The 17,267-nt window shown below is 39.7% G+C and overlaps 1 protein-coding gene across 1 annotated transcript; it reads right to left on the bottom strand.

The window, feature by feature from the left end:
- Nucleotides 1-4,674: 4,674 nt before the first annotated feature.
- On the bottom strand, nucleotides 4,675-16,046 carry HEMGN (hemogen). The gene is made up of 6 exons (XM_046021679.1): nucleotides 15,968-16,046; nucleotides 14,150-14,248; nucleotides 8,843-9,284; nucleotides 8,283-8,758; nucleotides 7,977-8,240; nucleotides 4,675-4,781 (listed from the first exon to the last, which is right to left on the bottom strand). Exons 1-6 carry the CDS (start codon nucleotides 16,044-16,046, stop codon nucleotides 4,675-4,677), a joined length of 1,467 nt encoding a protein of 488 aa, XP_045877635.1.
- Nucleotides 16,047-17,267: the final 1,221 nt, after the last annotated feature.

Genomic DNA, 17,267 nt, shown 5'->3' with positions numbered 1-17,267 from the left:
TAACGATGGGATGTTAGGAAATTAGAAATTCTTTTTTTTTTTTTAAGAAGATCCTTGTAGCTCATGGGTGCCCACAAGGCATTTTGTTAAAAAGATTTTATTTATTTGAGAGAGAGAGATCACAAGTAGGCAGAGAGGCAGGCAGAGGGCAGCTCCGCTGAGCGGAGAGCACGACTGGGGGCTCAATTCCAGGACCCTGGGATCATGACCTGAGCCAAAGGCAGAGGCTTAACCCACTGAGCCATGCAGGCACCCCAGGAAATTAGAAATTCTTGAGTGGTGGGAATACACATGATTATACTTCTGTATACTCCCAACTTTTCCGCAATAAAAACGATGTTTTGTCAGCAAGGAGGCCTAACTAAACCTTATTTCACGTCTAATGGATAGGGAGCGTCACACTGGAGTAGGAGTTAGGGAGAGCGGACTTTTTTGTGCTCCATACCCTATGGGAACTGAAGCAAGAATGAAATTCAGAGTCAATATGCTATGTACATGGGAGAGATTGTGATCGTTGTTTCTGGGCAGCTGTGAAAGGTTGAGAGCCAACAAGAATCCTGATTTCATCCCATGAGATGACCAGTTATCCTTACAGCGATACTATCCTTTCACCTACTAAGATCACTAGTAGAAAATAACTGGCAACACCCAAAGATTTAAGGAGAAGGTTGTGGTGTAAAACATACACTTTGGGGCACCTAGGTGTCTCAATCAGTTAAGCATCTGCCTTCGGGTCATGATCCCAGGGTTTTGGGATCTAGTCCGATGTAAGGGTTCTGCACTCAGCGGGAAGCCTGCTTCTCCCTCTCCTCCCTGCTCCTGCTCTATCTCTGCCCCTCTCCAATAAATAAAATCTTAAGAAAATAATAAAAATAAAACACACACTTTAAAATTGATCAAATTCATATATGAGTCCTATGTCCATGAAAATTTGGAAAAGAATACTGTTAATCTGTTTCCAGGAGTCATGCCATTAATCTGTGCCCTTGCAGAAGCAAGTTTGAGAACAATTGAGCCATACACACTATAAAACTGGGGCTGTAATAGCTGTGTTTGCCACTAGGTGGTGGTATTAAAAGTGATGTCTCGCTTAATTTGTTGACAGATGGGTGTGGGAAAAGAGAGGTTATTTGCCCTCTTGACACTAGATATCATTATCTAAAGATAATCACGAAAAATAATGCATTACCGAGTGTGACAAGTACTGCAATGCAAAGCAGATTTGGAGACACTGATGAAGTAGCTTGCTACATCCAAATTTAACTTTCTTTTTATGGAAAACAGGAACTTAAATATATAGCAACTTTATTATGCAATCTGAGGCTTTTTATTACCCTTTCTAGAGTTATATCTGATTATTTATAGTTTATAAGGCAACTGTTTCTTTGGAGGTGAGACCTAGGAATCTGCCTTTAAAAAAGCCTAAATGATTCTAATTCAGGTGATCATCAGTCTACACTTGGAGAGACACCACATCTTATAATGGTTCTTAACCTTCCATTTGGATGAAGGATCCCTTTGAAAAGCAATTAAAGCTTTGGAACTTGGGGAGCCTGGGTGGCTCAGTGGGTTAAAGCCTCTGCCTTCGGCTCAGGTCATGATCCCAGGGTCCTGGGATTGAGCCCTGCATTGGGCTCTCTGCTCAACAGGGAGCCTGCTTCCTCCTCTCTGTCTGCCTGCCTCTTCATCTACTTGTGATCTCTCTCTGTCAAATAAATATAATCCTAAAAAAAAATTTTTAAAAAGACTTGGGACTTCTCATGCATCATTTTAGATTTAAAAGCATAGGATTCATGGATTTTTAAGAACCACTATTGTACCTACCATGAGAGGAAAGTAGCACAAAGTAGGGGTAGATGTTTACAAAACCTTTGATTCTGTGACCTCAAGGTTCAAAGTCAAGGAAGAAAACTGGAAAATGTTTAGATGCACACTGGTGTTTGAATGAGAATAGTGAGAAAGCAGAGTTTGTGTGTATACAGGGAGCAAGGTAAGAGAACGAGCAGAAAGGATCCTAAGAGGTAAAAAGAGAAGATCCCTCTCCTTCTAATGTACTGTAGTCCTCATTCCATCTACTTCCCCATCTCTTTCACCATTATGCCCCTGTGCATTGTACCTATGCAAGTATCTTATGGTTCATTTTAATGCAACTCTCTTAGAACATGAAATTTCCATTTAGTCTTTTTCCTCTAATGTTGACCCACTCTGGCAGGTGGATTGAGACAAAATTTCTTAAGATTAGACCTAGTGTGAAAAGCACTGAAGAAGTTAAATGTGACTTTAGGTGAGTACCCAGCCTCTCTGAGGCTATTCCCTCATCTATAAAACTGGAACTATAATCATTGCCCCGCCCATTTCACATTCATATGCAAATTTAAAAGTGTTTATGAAAACATAAATTCTGAAATGTCATCCAGATGTAAATGACTATTATACGGTTATGCTGCCCTCAATATGTCACTGGAGTAACATGATGGGGTGTGAGTAAATCCCTATACAATTAACATATCTTGAAAGGAAAAAAAATGTAATGTTCGTGGGGCAGTGTGTGCAAACAGAAGGGAAACAGCATTGTGACTGTCCACTCTATCAGTGGCCATAAACTGTAGCTGCACTTTAGGATCAGCGGGGGAGCTTTTCAAATATCCTAAATGCAATGTTGTGTCCCATTTTGGATCCTGAAGCAGAAAAAGGGCATTAGTAGAAAAACTAAAGAAATCCAGATAATGGTAACATCACTGTCTTAATTTCTTAAGGTTTGATGAATGCACCATGGTTACAGAGCATGTTAACATTAGGATAAACTGGTGAGAGGTATACAGGAACTTCTGTACTATCATGTTTTCTATAATTTTTCTTTTGAAGATTTTCATTTATTTGACAGAGATCACAAGCAGGCAGAGAGCCAGACAGAGAGAGAGGGTGGGGGAAACAGGCTCCCTGCTGAGCAGAGAACCCAATGCAGGACTCGATCCCAGGACCCTGAAATCATGACCTGAGCGGAAGGCAGAGGCTTAACCCACTGAGCAACACAGGCACCCCGAGTTTTCTGTAATTTCTAAAATGATTTCTCAGACAATATTTAAAACAAAAAATCTATTTAAAAAATTAATGTATCTATGCCTGGATACCATCCTAGACAGGTAAATCAGAATTCCTGGGGAGGTGTCTGGACAGCTGTAATTTTGAAATCTTCTCCAGTGGTTCTAATGGACCCTGAGGGTTGAGAAGCTCTTTCTACACTGTGATGCTTATGAGACTGGGATTCTGTCTTGTTCTTAGCTGTCTAACGTAGTACTTAGCCCAGCGCCTCTGTACCTAAATGGGGAGCTTATACGATCGCGTCCTTGAACTAAACCCTTACCTGCAAAAATCCCCTTCCTTTGAGTCTTCTATAATAACAGATGGAAAACTGCAAAGAGCGCCCCGCCAAAATACTGGGTGGGGGGGAGATTTTCAGATATCTTCCCACACAAAATAATTCCTATTCATGCCCCCAGTCTCTTGTAATTTTCAGCTAACCCGGACCATTATAAGATAGAAAATCTTAAAATACTAAAACTGCATTGTTCAAAAGTCTTACTTCGTTCCACATTACCTAACACATACTTCTTAGGTGTGCAAAATTCTGTCCATTCTGATATGAGACTTTCAGCCTATTAGCCTGCTGTTCCACACGGACCGTGCATTAACTGTAGTTTGTATACAGTTCCCTTGCATATGTGCTGAATTCATCCTTCCCTGTGTCACATACAGTGAGGCCACAATCCTCACCTACAGTACAAATCTTTTCCATCTTTCAAGACTCCTCGAAGATGTGACTTTTTTTCAGGTCGCTCCAGCAAAAAAAAAAAAAAAAAAAAAAAAGTGTTTCCTCTATTGTGTCTTCTCTTCAAATGACACTAGCATTACTATTATTTGTGTTCTGTTTTATTCCCCCCATGAGACGAGATTAAACCCCTGGAGGGTACGGACTATGTGTTATAGGTGTTCTAATCCTTGCCGTGCTTACCAGGATGCTGTCCAAACGGTGAAACATGTAATAAAGATTTAATGTACATTTCGCCCAAATACAATATTTAAAAAGGAAAAAGAAAATCAAAATTCAAACACTCCAGGAAAGTGTGTTGATCACTCAAAATACCTTGGAAGGAGTCCCAGAATAATTGTTAAAATTAACTTAAAAAAGACTACCAAAGTCTGAATAAAATGTGGATGCTATTGTTACATGGATAAGTGAACAAAGTTTATAAGAAAACTATTACTCCCACAGATTTTAAATGTTCAAACAATACTTTCTCTACTTTTAAGAATTAACCAAGGAAAAAATAAATAAAATATAGAAGAATTAAAAGTTCTTGATGGGTGATCAATTATTCAGCCATTCCTTTCCCGTTTCTGTCTCTCCCCCACCACTATCCTCACCCCAATATGCATATATGTATATATACCCACATGCACGCGCACACGCACAGGCACACATTACCAGGATATCATCTATGTAACAGAGCCTGAAAAAAAACCTTCATTCTCTCAGAGTCTATACATGAAAAAAAGAAAACAACGTTAAAATATTAATGAGTATTGTAGAAATCTACAGTGTTTTGAGAAAATCACACACGTAATATATTAAGATGTGTATTTTGTTGGACAACTATTGATGGTTGAGCATTGTTAAAACAAAACATAACTAAAGACATCATTTTCTGGATGAATTTCTTGAGGAACATTTGCAATTGCTGGTATCTCTGGTTCTTCTGCTTTGGGTTTTTCTCTCATTTCTGTAAAATAAAATATGAAAATAGGTTCAATAAATATTATTGAAACAATTGAGTATCTCGAGGAAAAAAACTCTGCCTCACACCTTGCACAACAGCAAATTTCAAATGAATAAAAGTTTTAAATATTAAAATACCATAAGTTTTGTAGAAACAATAAAATGTTTTTATACTCTTAGTGTTAGAAATGCCTTTCTAAGCAGAATAGAGACCAGAAAACATAAAGGGAAAGAATGACTGGTTTGAAAAACTAAATATTAAAATCATGACAGTTTTGAATAACTAAAAATTAAAAATTAAAATCTTATCATGTAGATGACAAAGACCACTATAAATAAAGTTAAACCAAAAACAACAGGGAAAATATTTATAACTTATATGTAGGTGAAAGCTTAATAACTATGACATAAGGATCTTTAAAATCAATCCAAAAGATCAAATTTAAAATAGAACAGGAATTCAAACAGGCAATTCTCAAAAGAAAAAAATTCAAATTTATAATAGTCATGAAATTCAAATTCATGATAATATTAATGCCTAGTAGCAGTAGTCATCATTAAAAAAGTAGAAATTACAACAAGTAGGTTTTTTAGTTTTATTTTTTTAAGCCTAACACATGGGGAAAGGTTTATTTTTAAAGATTTATTTATTTATTTTAGAGAAGTGGGGGCAAAAGCAGGGGAAGCGGCAGAGGGAAAGGGAGAGAGAGAATCCTCAAGCAGGCTTCCTGCTGAGTGCAGAACCTGACACAGGGCTCAATCCCAGGACCCTGACATCATGACCTGAGCCAAAATCAAAAGTCAGACATTCAACAAACCAAGGCACCCAGTGCCCCAGAAAAGTTTTTTAAAGGTAATAATATGCAGTATAGGCAAGGGCCTAGTGGAAAGGCATTTATATGATCTTGGTTTGTGTGGACTGCTACAAAATTCTGGGATGCTGGTCTGACAGAATGTATCCAAACATTAAATGTGGGTATCTTTTGGCCCAACATTTCAATTTCCAGAGATTTATCCAAAGAATATAATTGGACAGACAAGCTTCCTGTGCCTCAGTTTCCTAATCTATGAAATGGGGATAATATTGTTTTTCTGTTAGGGCTTTAACATTGAATAAAATAATTCACCCAAAAGATTTAATAGTTTCTGGCACATAGAAAGTGCCCCATAAATGTTACTTCCTATGATGTCCATTGAACGCTGTTTTAATAGTAAAACTTGGCAGTAATGTAAGTGTTCGTCATTTCAGAGATTGGCTGAATAAATTATTGCACATGTGATACCATATAACTGCTACAAAAGATTTCATCAAGATGGCCATGATATATATTATATGTGAAAAAACGCAGGTTACAGAATGTATTCTACTATCTCATTTGTTTTTTTTTAAAGATTTTTTTTATTTATGGGGTGCCTGGGTGGCTTAGTGGGTTAAAGCCTCTGCCTTCAGCTCAGGTCCTGATCCTGGGGTCCTGGGATCGAGCCCCGCATCAGGCTCTTTGCTCAGCAGGGAGCTTGCTTCCCTTCCTCTCTCTCTGCCTGCTTCTCTGCCTACTTGTGATCTCTGTCTGTCAAATAAATAAATAAAAAATCTTTAAAAAAAAAAAAGAAAGATTTATTTATTTATTTATTTGATAGAGAGAGATCACAAGTGGCAGAGAGGCAGGCGGGTGGGGTGGGGGAGGAGGAGCAGGCTCCCTTCTAAGCAGAGAGCCCAATGCAGGACTCGATCCCAGGACCCTAGGGATCATGACCTGAGCCGAAGGCAGAGGCCTTAACCCACTGAGCCACCCAAGGCCCCCTACTATCTCATTTGTTAAAAATGAAGGAAAACCACCTTCAGGATGAGGATCAAAGATAGGAGATGGTGTTAGAGTGGACTTACTCTACATTCACTTACATATTGCTCTCCTTTACCATGATGAACATTCATAATTCATTATCATGAACATTTTCTACTCAGTAAAAAAGGTAGATACTTCCACTCGTTTGGCCAGACAAAACCCCCAAAAAAGAAATCGCGAATTAATTGCCCACATTAACCTTGGCAAGAATGAACCTTTTAGAACAGAGCCCTGTGTGGATGAGAGCTGCTTCTCCAGCAGGGGCTCCTGTCAGCACAGGCCTATGCTTCACCCATCTGCTTTTTACTCTAATTTTTTCTTTTCCTTACTCCAATTTTTTCAAGATATTTCTTTAAAACCTGTGGGAACCCAACTAACCCCATGCTTTTGTTGCACTCAGCTTTTAGGAAAGTGAATAAATAAGCTACCAGAGGGATTTCTTTAGGAAACAATTGCCTGGGGAGACCTCTAGTCTGGTAGACTCAGCCCATTGCTAACACTGTCTACGGTATTGTGCGAAGAGTAAGCCAAACAGAAGAAAGGTCACGTTATTTAAAAGGTGTTATGCTTAGGAGAAAGGTTTTCAGGAATAGGCATTGAAATAGAAAGGGGTTTTTGACAAACTTGATAAATCCTACAAAAATGAACTCCCCAGTAACAGGATCCTATTTTGTATCTTTATAATTCCCTCATACCTCTTACCCTGAGAATTTACTTGCTTTTAGTTTGCTGGGAAATTTTTATTCTCAAGAAAAATTGTATTCCTGAAGTTTTCCTATTAATTTAAACTTGATTATTCTTTAAAATATTTTGTACATAATTCATCTTATATTGGGTTCATTTCACTTTACTGGCTAAAGCTTCCCAGGTATATCAAACACCTCCTATACACTATTATTTTTTTATTATTAAAAGATTTTATTTATTTATTTGAGAGAGAGGGAGTGAGAAATCATGGAGGGGAGAAGGTCAGAGGGAGAAGCAGACTCCCCACAGAGGTGGGAGCCCCATGTGGGACTTGATCCTGGCACTCCAGGATCATGACCTGAGCCGAAGGCAGTCGCTTAACCAACTGAGCCATCCAGGCGCCCCACATTCATATTTTCAATGATTTTCTTTTAATTCTTTGTAAATGTGCCAAACAGACATTGGTTGCATGAAAAACATTTTTTACTCGAAAATAGCTAATGGCATTAATGGTATCCCTTGCAATAACAGGAGATACCCTACGATTGTTAAGGCAAGCTATAAAATCACCACTCCGAGGGAGACGTACCTATGTTGGTGCTCTAATTATAAATGGGGAACCCCATTAAGTGGCAGTGTCACTGACTTATCCCAATAAAACACCCTACCTGGAGGAAAAGTATAAACATCCTTAGCGTCCTCCTGGTGTGCTTTAGGATCCTGGCCTTGGGGCCCACCTGTTTCTTGATATGGTTCTGGAAAGCATTCTTTGGGCAGATCCTTATTTTTACGTGCCTTAGTAGAAAGATCTTCAGGCCCAGGTGTTTCTTGGTATATTTCAGGTGAGCCTTCCTCAGGCCCAGGTGTTTCTTGGTATATTTCAGGTGAGCCTTCCTCAGGCCCAGGTGTTTCTTGGTATATTTCAGGTGAGCCTTCCTCAGGTCCAGGTGTTTCTTGGTATATTTCAGGTGAGCCTTCCTCAGGCCCAGGTGTTTCTTGGTGTATTTCAGGTGGATATTCCTCAAGAGCAGGCACTTCTTGGGTTGTGTTAGGAGAGAATGCTTTAGGCACAGCAATTTCTTTATATGTTTCATGAGAGAAGTGTTCAGGTTCAACAGTTTCTTGGTGTGTCTTTGTAGAAAGGTCTTTAGGCACAGCTATTTCTTGTGTTTTAGGAAAGAAGCTTTCAATCCCAGCCATTCCTTGTTCTGGTTCAGAATTGTATTTCTCAGGTTCAGCTCTCTTTTGGTATGTCTGAAGAGCATACCCTTTAGGCATATCTGGTTTGGGGAATGCTTCAAGAGAGCATGCTTCCAGGTCAGCTATGTTTTCAGATGTTTTAGAAGGAAGGACTTTGACTACAGCTGTTTCTTGGCACATTGTAGAGGAGAGGGCTTTAGGTTCAGCCGTATCAGGGCACATTCTGGAGGGATGGCTTTGAAGTACGGCTGTTTCCTGGCACATTGTAGAAGTGAAATCTTCAGGTTCAGCTGTATCAGGGCACATTATGGAAGAATGGCCTTGAATCATGGCCATTTCTTGGCATGTTGTAGGAGAAAGGTCTTCAGGTTCAGCTGTATCAGGGCACATTATGGAAGAATGGCCTTGAATCACGGCCGTTTCTTGGTACATTGTAGGAGAGAGGGCTTCAGGTTCAGCCACATCTTGGCATGTTTCAGAAGGGTGGTTTTGTACAACTGTTTCTTCTAACTCAGAAGAATGATCCTGATGTATGTTTTCTTGATCCACTGCAGAAAATTGTGTCTCAGGCATAACTTTTTTGGGAGAGGCTAGCAGAGACAGCACTTCAGTTATACTCTTAGGTGGTTCAGTTTCTTTCTCCATAGGTGCCAGTGCTTTCTCCATCGTATCTTTTTTAAATTGTGACTGAGGTTCCTCCTTCAGTTCCGTACTTTGTCGTCTCTTTCTGCCTCTTTTGTTTCCTTTTCCTGTCCGTGGCCGCTTGCATTTTTTCTCTCTGTGGAAGATCAGAATTAGTGTCAGCAATGGGATTACAAGATTGGAAAAAATCCTTAGTGATAACAGTCCCAGGCCTCCGCGGCCTACTGTGTTGCATGACCATGAACAAATACTTAATCTCTCTAGACCTCAACCTTCTTGTTTGTAAAATGAAGGAGAAGTGCTAGATGTTCTCAGTTGGCAAGAGAAGAAATGTCCCTCGGGGAATTTTTGTCTCTGACACCTGGCTCACACAGAATCTTCCTGGTGAGTGTAGAGTGCGTGTGTGTGTCTGAAACCATATACTTAAAGATTGGTCATGGGAAAGTGTATTACTCATGTTGTACAGGAATAGACTGGCATGCTGGTTAACACAGTAGTCTCTTTGGGTCGAGTCTACGTGAGTTAGTCCCACTATGCCCTGCGCAAACGGATACAACTGTGTTTCTAGATCTGCAATCTAGGCACAGCTCCTTGCCTGTGCAGCCCGCAGACAGAAGATATATGTATAATTGCTTATCTAATTCAGCGTCTTGTGTACAGAATGTTAATCGCTGTGATACATGTCAAATGAGATGTACTGTAAGCTGGGCCAAAAGCTGCAAAAACATTTCTGGAAGTAAAGAAGCCTAGTAGAAAGGCATGAGTGGCCATATTATACCTACTCCAAATTAATAGCTAGAGGAGGGAGCCAAAAGATAAAAGGATATGCATGGAAATTGCAGTTAATGACAAATTGTTAGGTATTGCCACTACAAGCAAATACAGATGGCTAATGCAGATGGACTGGGGGGTTGGGGGAGGAAAAGGTGCTATAAATAAACATTTCATCATTTTTCTAAACCTATTGAAATTCTGTTCTATGCTACCTGCTCTGCGGAGCCTTCTTTTAGAGATCACAGGCTGAAATGTTCTCCTTGCTCAGGATTTATGACAAGGGTCATGCTTTTAGGGGAGGGACATGGGCTGCCTCATACTCTCATTATTCCTGGGGAAATATTCTTGGAGTAAATATTCTTATTTCTTTTAGCAAACAAGATAAAACCAGTGCTTTTATATATCTGCAGTGTTCATAATTCCTTGCATATTTAAATGGGTACCCTATTCTACCTTTATTTATGTTTGGTGATTTCCATAGTTAAAAATTTTTTAAAGGTGGCCTCACGAAAATTAGTTTGAAATCAATGTTTCAAAAGTTATATATGTGGGACACCTGGGTGGCTCAGTGGGTTAAGCCTCTGCCTTCAGCTCAGGTCATGATCTCCAGGTCCTGGGATTGAGCCCCGCATAGGATCTCTGCTTGGTGGGGAGCCTGCTTCCCCCTCTCTCTTTGCCTCCTCTCTGCCTACTTGTGATCTCTCTCTCTCTGTCAAATAAATAAATAAAATCTTTTAAAAAAATAAAAGATATATGTAATAAGACAGTCAAAAATAAGTATTAAAAGTAATATACAAGAGGAGTGCCTGGGTGGCTCAGTGGGTTAAGCCTCTGCCTTCGGCTCAGGTCATGATCTTAGGGTCCTGGGATCGAGCCCCGCATCGGGCTCTCTGCTCACCAGGGAGCCTGCTTCCCCTCTCTCTGCCTGCCTCTCTGCCTACTTGTGATCTCTCTGTCTGCCAAATAAATAAATAAAATCTTTTTTTAAAAAAAGTAATATAGAAGAAAATGTTGTACAAAAACGATGGGATGAGACCTCAGCATTATAGAGTTTAATTCCAAGTAACAGAGGACACAAGATAATTTATAAAGTCCTCATTGTCAGATTTTTAAAAGATGGTATATGTGATTTTTTCAGGAAACACATTTCATCCTAGATATTAAATCCTAAATAATTTTCTAGGTAGAACTCTGAGGGAATCTGAGTTATGTTCCATATTCTTCCTGGTAGTTTTTCAAAGGAGACAGATACATTTATGTTGCCTAAAATTTAATCCAGACTTTGTCACTGGTCAGCTATGTGATCATGGACAAGTCACTTAAGCTCTCTATGCCTTGGTTTCTTCATAGGTAAATGGAGTAAATGGTATCCGTCCAACTTCATGTGGTAGTTGTAAGAATTAGATATAATAGGAGTGCCTGGGTTGGCTAAGCATCCAATGCTTGGTTTTTGGCTCAGGTCATGATCTCAGGGTCCTGAGAGTGAGCCCCATGTTGAGTTCCCTGCTCAGTAGGGAATCTGCTTCCCCTCACCCCCTCCCCCCCGCTCATGCACACCCTCTGTCTCTAAAAATAAACAAATAAATCCTTTTAAAAAAGAACTGCATATAAGAACTTGGATGAGTGAATTATTCAGACATAAATTAGTGCTCATATTAATACAGGAAGCCCAGTCCTTCTTATGTGCCAGGCACTGTTTTGAGTAATTTACTTATTCTATTATCTCATAATCTTCACATCATCCACTTATGAGACAGATACTATTATTACCTCCATTTTGCAGATGACAAAACCGAGGCACTTTGTCCAAGGCCAAATGGCTAGAAGTGGGGGAGCCACGCTTCAGAGCTAGCCATTCTGGCTTTAACAGCCAGGGCTCTTAACCATGACCCTCCGCTGCTTCTTTCTGGAACCACCAAGGTTTCACTGTGTGGTGTTGCTACGGTAAGAACAGCCCTCAGCAGTTAAGAGATGTGTCACAAGAGCATGGCCAGCCAGCTGCCAAGAGGCTTACCAAGGTGTCATTTACTTCAGTGGCTTTTTCAGCTTTACCCCACTCCCACCCCAGCCCAGCAAGCCCAGAAACCCAATTCTATCAGCACATGGAGAAGGGCTCCCTTTATCTGGGATAGAACTCATCAACCAGCTCAGAGAGACTGAGAGATAAGCCTAAAGACCAGTTCTTAAGGAAACAGTGAGAAAAGCAAAGTCGCCTAGCAGAGGATGCTTGGACTAACAGACGAATGTACTCTTTCTCTGTACCAAGTATGTGAGAAGCCAAGAAACGATCAGAAGTTTGCTTGGCAAGTATGGAATTAGGGGGGATAATAGGATATTCTTCAACTGAGTCACCAGCCACAGGACTTGAGTACAAAATTTTCTGCTGCAAGTCCTGGAAAACCATAACTCCTGGAAAACCTTTCTGCAAATCATACACTAAAAGTGCAGTGCTTGGCGGGGGAGGGGAAGAGTTAAGGCAAATAACTCAAATCCTGTGCAACTTTTTTGTTTGTTTGTTTTTACTAAGTAGGTCCAATACGGGACTTGAACACTCAACCCTGAGATCAAGACCTGAGCCAGATCAAGAGTTGGGGGTGCTTAACTGACTGAGCCACAGAGGCGCCCCTTGTGCAACACCGATGAAAATAACAGGTACCCAGGAGATGACTTGAGTATTCCAGACAGGCCGCTTACCCTGGTTGGAGGCTGCCTGAGACAGGGTGAAAATACTCAAAAGCAACAGTGTAAATGCAGGCTTTCAGCTGCTGAGATCATGCAAATGGTGGGGGTACTCTGAGTCAGTAGGCTGGGCATCGGAAGTAGCGCAAGCTACATGTGGGGAGCAGTGCAGGGCTAATCCTGTCCTCTGGGGAAGGACACCTGGATGCATCCTGAAAAGGCCCCTGCTTTTGCAGCAGCCAAGCTGAAGGTTTTTCCCTTTCCGACGGAAGGTTTTAATTGTATTCCCTTTTGACCAGGCAAAAATCTCAAACCAATACAACTTCTACATTATACTGACATCATTCTCCTATTTACCAATCACATGTGAGCTGACTGGTGCTGTAGAAACTCGCCTTGTAGCAAACTAGCTGGTAACTCAGTCCACAGGGGGATGGGTGCTTTTTCTCCAGAAAAGTGCTAAAACATCTACACTGTACTTTTTTTTAAATGATGCCTACAAATATGTGACTTATTTTATCTTTGCCAACAAAAGAAACATTTTTGCAGCAATGAAGAAATGAAAATCTAACCACTAATCTAATAATAATAAGAATGATGATAATAATAAGTGTTTAGATCAGTGGTTTTCAATTGGGGGCAAATTTGCCCTTCGTTTCCCCCCCACACCCCACCCTTGTCCCATGTCAGGAGACATTTGACAATGTCTGGAAACCCTTTTGGTTGTCACAACATGGGTGAGGGAGTGATACTACTTTCTAGATAGCAGAGAAGCTACAAACCATCTACACTGCACAGAACAGCCTCCCAAACAAAGATTTACCCTGTCCACAGCCTCAATAGTGCCCAGATTGAGATACTCTGGCTTAGATGGGCTAAGCTCATACTCTGGCTCCTTGGGCTCCCCGTTTCTATCTCTAAGCATGTCTAAGTACCTCTGTTTTCAGAGTCCTATTTTAAATGGGTGCAGTTAGAAGCTGCCTCGTTTATAATCATGGTCGCAGACTCCCTCCCTAAGGGAGGCAGGTAACTTTGCTTGGAGATTTAAGAACTCCTACACTCTTCCATCACTTGTCTCCATGGTTCACTCCATGGAGAGTTGGCACACTCATTCAATTAGGATTTTACTAATTGAAAGCTTGGAAAAACTAGCTTGACGTTCTCCTCCAAGATATCTACTGCTCCCAGCAAGATGCTTCTATGTTTGTATTACCATAGTAGTAGAACACCAGGCCCCTCTACAATATGATTCAACTGTCTGGGGCTTTAATTTAAGAAGAACAGGAATAAAATTCTTTTCCCAACCCTTCACTAGCTATGTGATTTTAGTCAAGAGATTTAACCTTTGAAGACTTGGGGTTTTCTGTTTTTTGGGTTTTTTTGTTTTGTTTTGTTTTGTTTTGTTTTTTGTAAAATAGGGATAACCTCCCCACCCCCTCCAATTTCTGGGGTTGTTGGAAAGATACAGTGTGTAAAAGCACATCAGCACTACTTGACCCAAAGCATATACTGGACAAATATAAGTTCTTTTCCCTCACAATGATACTATACCCAAAATGCCACTGCAAATTTTGCTTCTCTTGTGCTTCAGCTTTCCTTTTTCTGAGTTGCTCTCTGTTTCGCAAATTCCAAGTTCCAGTGACTTCTGTAGGATCAAAATGGAAGTTAGAGGATGTAGTGATAAATTGTGGCATTTATCAGCAAGAGTCCTAGGGCAAAGTGGTAGAACCTCTACACAAGGTGTCTGTTTTTCTCCCAGCTTTGGGGGGACGAAGACCATATCTTATTTATCCTTGGACTGACCTCCAAAGAAAGCCTAGGAGCAAACATGCAGTAAACACTTTCTAAACGAAAGAGTCAGTACATAAGTGTGCTATTAACCCATTAATTTCTTCAAAATAATTTTACATATTGTAGAGACATTAAAAAAATCAATCATGTTCTGCCATCCTTAATGTTATAACCTGTTTTCATTTTATTTCTCATACCCATCTAGTCCTTATATTACATAAATCTGTAATGATTGCATACTATAATTTTATCATTATTAACCCAACATTATGTCAGATATATTTTCTATGAGATAGTTCTCATAATTGTAACTTTAATCAAGTTGACGTATTCCTGTTTGCCCAGCCATTCCACTAGGATTGGTTGTTGCCAATTTTATGGGAATTTTATGGCAAATTTTTTTGCCATTGTAGATCAAATTATAATAAGAACATTCATGCATACAGCTTCTTTCCATTTGAATTTTTTCTTTAGGATGATGTTTCTGCAAGTTCTTTGGAAAGTTATCAAAAAAGGGTTTTGCAATCTAAGTTTGTGAAAAGTTAGTGGGTCTTCTTAGAACTATAACGTGGTTACAAACTTCCACTGAGAATCCAAAGAGACAGAGCATGCCACTTGGACCACAGCACCTTTTGTTCTTCGGATAGAAGCTCTTAGTGAACTTTGATGGCGGAATAATATACCTTTACTTTTACAAATGTTTAAGTAAATTTCCTTCAATTATGAATGTAGGTGAAAAACCACAGCAATTTTTGTACAGCAACTGACTTTGTCACCAAAAGAAATCACAGTTTTTTCCATATCACAATACAGTTGTTGCAGATACCTTAAAATACAATTTATTTGAGATGATATATTCAATCTGATACAATGGTTTTAGACTCACCTTAACATGATCTTGTTATTTATGCATTTACAAATAAGCATATATATTACTATATCACAATTTTTCATTTTGATAATTGTATCTTTTAATTGTTCTCTCTAGAATCCTATCAATTTTACATATTTAAAATATTTATTTTATAAAGGAGTCTATAGGTTTATCACAATGCCAAAGAGATCCATGGCACAAAAAAAAAAAAATTTAAAAACTATTCAAGGACTAGGGTTCTGCAAAATGTTTTGAGACATGTCACTTTAGAACAGACTCAAGACTAAGATTAGTGAGTCAAAAGAATTAGCTCTATTACAGATCGGGCAATAGGTAGACCAGATCTCTTTCCAAAAGTCAGAACAAATTTATACTACCATAGAAGTAAAAGCATGTACTTGTCTTACCACAGCCATCCAGTACTGGGTATTTTCATTATCTTTCACTTGACTATATTATTAATAACTTACTTGTTATCTCCTTGTGTTTCTCTGGCTTATTAGAATCAATGCACTATAAGTCACCTCAGAAGGTATATAACCCCAGTACTTCCCATCTAAGGTTATATGAACATACTCATGTCCTTTTTGGGGGCCAGATCCATAAAATTTAGGAAAATAATCACAGCCCCAGTTCTTCCCAACAGTCACCAAGTCATCTGAGTGGCCACTAGAGACCTCTGAAGATCTCTTTCATTACCTGGAACATGGTTTTCTTCTTGACGAGGATTAGGTGTCTGATGGCGTTTCAAGCGAGATTGGTCCTTTCCCAAATCCATCTTGCTGTAATACCTTCCTGCTATTTGGTCTAACTTCCACAAGCAGCCTTTTTAAAAATATCAAAAGCACCTAACAGTTAGACACACACAGGCACACAAGTTTACTTGTCACTTAACTTCCCGCCTAAAAGTTTTATCTGGTTGGACCACAGCTGTTGGGCACTTCTACTTTCTTTATCACACTGCACAGGTATGAGTGAGTAGGGGGCATGGTTGGTCCTACTATCCTCATCCTGTAGCATAGTTACTGGTTAGAGAGGGAACCCCATGGCCACAGTCTGGCATGGCGCAACATGGTACAGCAGTCATTTATTTCTGTTGGCTGAAAAGTGCCTGAGTCTGATGGTCCTTTATGGAAGGACCTTTCTACTCTATGGAAGTAACATAGTGTAGAAAGAACCCTAGGTCTAGGACCTAACCAGTCCATGTCTTAGAATAAGTCACCTTGCCTTTCTGTGACTCTATGCAAGTTGGGTAAATAATTCCTGACTTGCCCACCCCACACAGTTCTTGTGAAAAAGTGAAAATAATGAATGTGAATGTTATGAAGGGGTGAAATTAGACTTACATGCTTTTCCTGCAAATGGCATTCTTTTTACCTTAATCCTTTGCAAAAATAATGTAAAGTCTTGCTGTAGATGCTGTGAAATTTAGATGATGGCTCAAAAGAATGAAATTAGGAAACTGAAGCAAATCTGAACTCTTCTCTGTTCACCTGATCATTCTCCAGTGACTCAAGGTAACTAGTGAAATCCACTGTTACTTGTCCAGGAAATGTCAAAAAGAATCTCTTAATGAAAATATGACCGTGTTATGCCACAGAAATTAAGTTGGAACCAAAGGAATTACTCCATGCTCCGTCAGTTACCCCATTTGAGAAGGCAAGGAAGCTGTTCAAGTAGGAAGGACGACTGAACACACCCGGATGTGAGCAGCCCGACTGAGAATTGCGGGATTAACAGTATTCTAGAGTCACAGATTGCACTGAAGCGAGTTTGAACTACAGTGTTGCTCAGGCCAGTTAAATAACCTGGGAGCCAACTGACCTAGCTACACACGGGGACAATATCGGTATCTATCTCATGGTGTTATTGGGAAGATTAAATCAAATACTCTGTATAAAACATTTTCTATGTGCCCAGCATATTGAACTTGCTACCAAGTATTAGCTGCTTTTATTAATATTAAAAATATATTAACCAGATTTTGGTAAACCAAGTC

Source organism: Meles meles, chromosome 11 (genome assembly GCF_922984935.1).
Source record: "Meles meles chromosome 11, mMelMel3.1 paternal haplotype, whole genome shotgun sequence".
Lineage (NCBI taxonomy): Eukaryota > Metazoa > Chordata > Mammalia > Carnivora > Mustelidae > Meles > Meles meles.
Note: the sequence above shows the minus strand (reverse complement) of the source record. Positions and strands in the feature narration are given on the sequence as shown.

What these genes read in the sequence shown, in the direction of transcription:
- HEMGN (XM_046021679.1), bottom strand. Translation starts at nt 16,046, where the DNA reads ATGGATTTGGGAAAGGACCAATCTCGCTTGAAACGCCATCAGACACCT. An exon ending in GCAGTGGCATTTTGGGTATA is followed by an intron (nt 9,285 to 14,149) that starts GTATCATTGTGA and finishes TCTTCCACAGAG; the next exon opens with AGAAAAAATGCAAGCGGCCA. An exon ending in TGTTTATACTTTTCCTCCAG is followed by an intron (nt 4,782 to 7,976) that starts GTAGGGTGTTTT and finishes TTTATTTTACAG; the next exon opens with AAATGAGAGAAAAACCCAAA.